The 6382-nt window shown below is 46.7% G+C and overlaps 2 protein-coding genes across 2 annotated transcripts; one reads left to right on the top strand and one right to left on the bottom strand.

The window, feature by feature from the left end:
• Positions 1-729: 729 nt before the first annotated feature.
• LOC107106496 (olfactory receptor 10R2-like) lies at positions 730-1674 on the top strand. The gene has a single exon (XM_015406657.1). It carries the CDS (start codon positions 730-732, stop codon positions 1672-1674), a length of 945 nt encoding a protein of 314 aa, XP_015262143.1.
• Positions 1675-3677: 2003 nt separating this feature from the next.
• On the bottom strand, positions 3678-6382 carry LOC107106497 (rootletin-like). The gene is made up of 3 exons (XM_015406658.1): positions 6294-6382; positions 4656-4941; positions 3678-3920 (listed from the first exon to the last, which is right to left on the bottom strand). Exons 1-3 carry the CDS (start codon positions 6380-6382, stop codon positions 3678-3680), a joined length of 618 nt encoding a protein of 205 aa, XP_015262144.1.

Consider the following 6382-nt stretch of genomic DNA (forward strand, 5'->3'; position numbering starts at 1 on the left):
GAGCTGGAACTAGAGACGGGAGCTTACTCCATCATGCAGCACACTCGTGTCTCGAACTGCTGAACTACCAACCTTCCACAGCCTGCAGTTTAGCGTCTTAACCACTTGAGCTATCCTCCAAAAGAAAGAGGCCATTTTACACTTGCGTGCAAATTACACTTATGTCCAGGATTTTTTTTTTAAGTATGTATACCTTTGGAAAGGGGTTGTCTTAGATTCACAGTATCCTTCCTTTCAAATAAACTAGGGTAACCGTATTAAATATATAGATAAGAACATCAAGAAAACTTACTAGTGATTTCTATTTCTTTCTGTTCAGAGCAGTTTTCAGAAGAACCTCCCAATGTCAAGCTTCTGAAATGACGTTACTCGTTCCAGGTGGTCTCTCCAGTCCTTCCTTCCATGCCATTGACATGTTCTTCTTATGTTTGTACAGGCGACCCAGCTCATCCCCGAAAACCAGCTGTTGGGATGAATAAATAAGCAACACTTAGAAATAGAGACTTTGCCTTTGAGATCCTTTACTCTGAGTTCCACATGGATTTCTCCTTGTTGAAATGCTATTTCTGGAGAAAGTGCCAATTCTAAACCAGTCCTTCTGCCACACTGAATAGGTGGGAAACGAGTTGTGAGTGCAATTCTCCCCCCAAAACAGATGTATGAAGTGTCAATTAATTGGCACTTTTCCGTATTTGTCAGTGCAATGGTTTCTTTGCAGATTCCAGAACAATGGGCCATGAGAATCATAGCGTGGTGACAGAATTCATCTTTATTGGATTTTCCAGTTTCCCAGACCTGCAGGTCCCACTGTTCGTGGTCTTCTCCATCATGTACTTCGCCATTTTGGCTGGAAATATCATCATCATCATGACAATAAAGTGTGACTCCAGCCTCCACAACCCCATGTACTTCTTCCTGGCCATCCTCTCTGGTTCAGAAATCTGCTATACAATCACCATTATCCCCAATATGCTTGTAAATCTTCTAAGAGAAAAGGCGACTATTTTATTCATTGGTTGTGCTGTTCAGATGTGTCTGTTCCTGGGCTTTGCTTGCACAGACTGTATGCTTCTCACAGTGATGGGGTATGACCGATACGTGTCCATATGCAAGCCTTTACATTATCCGGTTCTGATGAACCAGAGATTCTGTACTAAACTGGTGGTCTTTTCGGTAACGACTGGTTTTCTTTTTTCTACAGTGGAGACGTATTTCATATTTACCTTGCCCTTCTGTGGACCGAATAAAATCAATCACTTCTTTTGTGATCTAGCGCCCTTGCTTGAGTTGGCCTGTGGCCGAAATTATATCGGGGAAATTGTCATCTTTGTCATTTGTTTCTTGGTGGTCGTTTTCTCCTTCCTTCTGGTCATTCTCTCGTATCTTTTAATCTTAAACACAATCCTGAAAATCCCCACAGCAGAGGGGAAACGCAAAGCCTTTTCCACTTGTGCCTCCCATCTCATAGTGGTGGTTGTGCACTTTGTCTGTGCTTCCATTATTTACCTGCGACCTCAATCCAGGTACACTCTGAATGAGGACACCTTGATCTCTGTCACATATACGCTGGTGACCCCGTTGCTGAACCCTGTTGTTTATACTTTGAGGAACAAGGATGTCCAAGTAGCACTCAAGAAATCCCTGGGCAGAAGCACATGCATCCGGAAGATTTAAGAAGCACTTACGGGTTCGTGGGGGATGAAACTTGGTGTCAAATTTATGTTGGGGAAATAGTAATCACCTTTGGGAAGAATGATGGAATTAAACTAATATTTGTTACTGTATGGAGTGAGAATGTTTTTGACAGTGATGTAGTGTTCTCCTAACACCCATCTATGAATTATTAAAACAGTGTTCAGAATATGTGACACTTTAGTTTTTAAAAACCACCTCTGATCTGTCTGCTTTGTTAAAATTGGGGAAACAAACTGGCGGTGAGAAGGGATTCTCTTGCAACTGTAATTGTAGTCCTGAATGCCAGAGACAAAGATGTTCTTTAAATTCCTTGCAGTAAACCCTAGATGCCTGACCTATGTGCAGAACCTTGCTTCTGCAAACATCCCCCAGCTGTATGAGGAAATACACCAGCAAGTGCGTGTTGTATGTTGAGGTTTTCCCAGCAGCACTCATGGGTGCCAGTTTATTCCTATGCAATTCTGAGGCAACATTAATGCTTCAAACTTCTTCCTGCTGGACCCGCTTATGGCTGTTCCTTGGGTGTTCTGATAATATTTTTGCCATCCTTAGATGTGGTGATATTTTTCTTGATTTTGTAGAATGGCTTAATGGTCTCCATTCTTCCATTTAAATTTCCCCATTGTTCAGATTCCATCTATGAAGACCACTGACCAGAATCCTTCCCTGCATTATTCTAGCCATCATCCACCACATTTGCACAACGGCTCTTTTTTGTATGTGTCAAACATAACACTTCATGTTCAACAACATACACATATGAGTCAGAAATATTGACAAAGAAATTCTTTGAGTGTGGGTATCCCAATAGGGTCGTTCCATCTGCCAGAAGTATGGCCAACTGTTTAATAAGAGACTTGAAAAAGATTCCCCCCCCCCCAATGTAATTGGAGAACCAGTTTGGTGTAGACTCTGATCTGGGAGAACCGGGTTTGATTCCCCACTCCTCCACTTGCAGCTGCTGGATGACCTTGGGCAAGCCATAGTTCTGTCAGAGCTGTTCTTGAAAAAGAGCAGTTTCTGTCAGAGCTCTCTCAGCCCCACCTACCTCACAGGGTGTCTGTTGTGGGGAGGGGAAGGGAAAGGAGTTTGTAAGCCGCTCTGAGACACCTTCAGATAGTGAAGGGTGGGGTATAATTCCAATCTCCTCCTCCTCCTCTTTCTTCTCACATAATGTAATGGACTGTGTTGGCATACCCCGAATTGGGGCAGTGCCCACTGCCTCTGGCCGCTGCCTGCACACATCCTATACCACCCTCTTGCCTGCCCTTCTCTCACCCATTTGCTCCAACTTCTTTTTCTTTTGGTGGGTTTTTTTTGGGGGGTGTATGTGTATGTGCTTGCATGCTAGGAAGTCATAGCAACTTCTGGTGACCCTACTGGGGCTTGGATGTTTTTCAGAGAGGTGGCTTGATAGCCTGCCAATGTGTCGTGGGTCCTGGTATTCCTTGGAGGTCTCCCTTCCAATTACTTTCCAGGGTTGGCCCTGCTTAGTTTCCAAGATCTGACAAGATCAGTCTTGCCTGAGCTATCTAGGTCAGGGAACAAGTGCTCCAACTCCTGTGCTAGCTGGGCTCCCTAACACTGTGAGGGAAGAATGTGTGGATAGTGATGGGACTGATCTCGGCTACTTACCATCTCTTAATTACACATGATGCCCCTAAAACACTACCTTACCAAAATTTGTGGGAAAAAGATTGAATTGAATTTATGAATTGAATTTATTACAGCGCATAGCCAGCAATATAAAACCATACCTACAAATATTTATCATATAAATAGATTACAATGTCTAAAATATCCAGATGGTAAAACTATTTGTGTAAAATTATACAAGCATTTTAAACTCTAAAACCAGAAATACGGTGTAAAAAAGGACAGAATTTTAGTCTTAAAAAAATAAAGTAATAAGAATAAAAAGATCAATTAGATTAAAAACAAACAGTCCTAACCCAAGTGGCTGCCTGAACACTGATGAGCTTTTACAACCAAACAACAAAATTTAGCACCCGCCGCTCATGCTCGCTGGCCGCCAGCGCCTTCTGCAGCTCCAGCACCTTCTCCTGGGCTGCGCCACTGTTGGTCTTGCTCTCCAGCAGGGAGGCCGAGAGCGCCTGCACCTTCTCCTGGAGGGAGCGCTCGGTCTCCACAGCCTTGGCCAGCACCAGGTTAAGGCGGTCCAGGGACAGCTGCTGGGCACCCGCCCTCCTCTCCCCCTCGGCCACCTGTGGCGGGCAAGATGGGAGCGAGTGAGTGGGGGGGGACCCCCCACATGCGCAAGAGCGCCTCGGGCTCATGACAGCTCTCTGGCTAAGAGCTTGGCTTCCTGGGCCAGGCGTCTCCGCCTGCCACCATGGGATTCGTGTCTCCATCAAAAAATAACAATTTCCATTTTAAAAAAACCTGCTGCCAATTAAATTAGCAGGATCTTTCCAACTGATCAGCAGGTTGGAAGGCGTGTGGAGTGTGTGCGCTTTCTTAATGTGCTATCAGCCTGCCATAGGGTGTCACCTTTGAACTGCAATTAGCTCATCAGAGTCTAGGGACCGCCACGCATCCTTCCCTCTCCTGCTCGTGGGATTTCTGTCCTGGGGTGGCCGTGATGGCCCATTCATTCTGCCCTCGGCCACCAGGCACCTGAAAGGCCTGCTGGAGCACGGTCTGCTCAAGATCTGTTAAGGTCTTCTGCGTACAGAAGCGGCACAGAACCAGTCGCCTTCTGCAAGCGCCTCCTTCTGGAGAATCTCAGCCTTTACTGAACAAGGAGCGAAACCTCCCCCGCTTTCTAGCCCAGGCGGCTGCAGCAACAAGCGGCACAGGGGCTGAGACCACCCCAGAGCACCACGGGGCCTGCCTGTCACATGCCCTACACACCTCCCACCCCCCTGCAAGCAAGACTCCCCCAAGTCAGCAAAGAGCGAGCATCAGTCAGAACGGCCCCGGGTGCCCGCCACAAGTACCTCCCTCTGCAGAGCGTCGACACGGTCCCGCAGCCCCTGGAGCTCCACCTGGCGATCGGAGAGGCCCAGCCGGGATCTCTGTAGCTCCCCCTCCAGCGAGCGTCTCGACAGCTCCACTTGGGTGCAGCGACCCTCTGCAGCATCCAAGACGGCCTTCAGGCGCTGCTTGTCCGCCTCCAGCTTGGCCTCACCCGCTTTCATCTTGCCAAGCTTCTCCTGGGGTGGGGGTGGGGGGAGAGGCTGAGGGAGACCTTGGAAGGCTGCCGCTGCCTCCTCCTCCTCCTCCCTGGGCCAGAGGCTCAGGGGGCCCCTCAGGAAGGCAGCCACTCTCTGAGGATACCAACGTCTGATCCAGCTCAGAACCAAGGGCCGACTCCCCCCCACGTCACTCTGCCTTGGGTCACTTCACCCTTAAAATGACTGATCATTCTTTTGAACTAGGTGCCTTGCCTTTTAAACACATGTATATTCTTCTTTAAAATGCAAATCACAAGCAAGAACGGCAATTGCTACCTGCTGGAAAAACCCAAACCCTCCCTCATTAGGACTTTGGTATCAAAAATTGTGGGATCAATTCCTAATGAATTCAGTTACCAATAAATTGAACAGAACAGCTCCAAAACCTATAGAAAGACCTATAATGGAAAAATGGGATCCCATATTGGATTTCTTAGTAACAGAAGATTTTTTACCCCCATCTTGGCAGCAATTTCGGAAATGGATGTGAACCCTCTCTCGTCATAGATAAAGGAAACAGGTTGGATTTGTTGGACACATCATTCTTATAAAAATATAATATACCGATTCTTAATTACTTCTTATAGGATTAAAATCGTGAGAACAGCGTTCTATTTCAGAGATAACAGAGTGGACTGTTTATTCTTTTATTGTTGATGCAAATGATTGTACTTTTTCTGACTTTTGATGTTACATACCTTGATACAAGATTTATATTATTGATATTGTACTTACATTTTCTGTACCAATTCACAAAATAAAGAAAAAAGCTTATTAAAAAAAAAAGAAATTCTAAAACCATACTTATCATAACATACTAAAGTGCTAGTAGTGATTCCTCAACATACAGTCAATCCCTTGATCTTCAGTTATTCAGGCAATCAGGTCAGGCGGTAGTTGAGGATCCAAAGGGGTCCAGCTCTCTTCAAGGGCTATCAGACATCATTCCACCAGATGGGAACTGCTACCGAGAAAGCCCTCGCCCTGGTTGTCACTAACCTGGCCTCCTTGATGTTCGGGAGGGCCAGGTGGTTCTGGGTCCCCAATCGAAGCACTCTCTGGGGAACATCGCAACCCCCGTGTTGCTTCCCCCCAAAGCTCCCACGGGTTGCCAGGCATGCCATGGCTATCCTGCTAGGGTGAGGCAGGATCAGGCTTGGAGGAACATGAGGGAAGGAGGGCACAACTCACACACAGAGTTGACCATGGCCTGGTTAATGTGCAGGTCAGGAGAAACAAGAGTGAGCAATAAATGACTGATGGCCGTTTGGACCCAGAGTGGCGTTACCAAAATGATAGCCGCTTGGGGGAATTCTGGGGTGTTTTGGCCCAACTGCATAGGGTAGGCAAGATCAGGTACCTTTAAAAGAGGCAGCAGCTGCTCTGCCCCCCCCCCCATACCAGACCCACATTGCAGGTGTGGTGAGCAGCGTTACTTCCTTGTAACCCAAGTGAACGTTGGCAATGTGCAGGCCAGAGGTGTGGTCCAT

This window comes from Gekko japonicus, unplaced genomic scaffold (genome assembly GCF_001447785.1).
Source record: "Gekko japonicus isolate JY-2015 unplaced genomic scaffold, Gekko_japonicus_V1.1 scaffold188, whole genome shotgun sequence".
NCBI classification, from domain to species: Eukaryota; Metazoa; Chordata; class Lepidosauria; order Squamata; family Gekkonidae; genus Gekko; species Gekko japonicus.

Coding starts and splice junctions, on each gene's coding strand:
- LOC107106496 (XM_015406657.1), top strand. CDS start 730: ATGGGCCATGAGAATCATAGCGTGGTGACAGAATTCATCTTTATTGGA.
- LOC107106497 (XM_015406658.1), bottom strand. CDS start 6,382: ATGGACCACACCTCTGGCCTGCACATTGCCAACGTTCACTTGGGTTAC. Junction 4,942..6,293: donor ACACCTGCAATGTGGGTCTG/GTATGGGGGGGG, acceptor CCTCTGGCCCAG/GGAGGAGGAGGAGGAGGCAG. Junction 3,921..4,655: donor TCGACGCTCTGCAGAGGGAG/GTACTTGTGGCG, acceptor TGCCCGCCACAG/GTGGCCGAGGGGGAGAGGAG.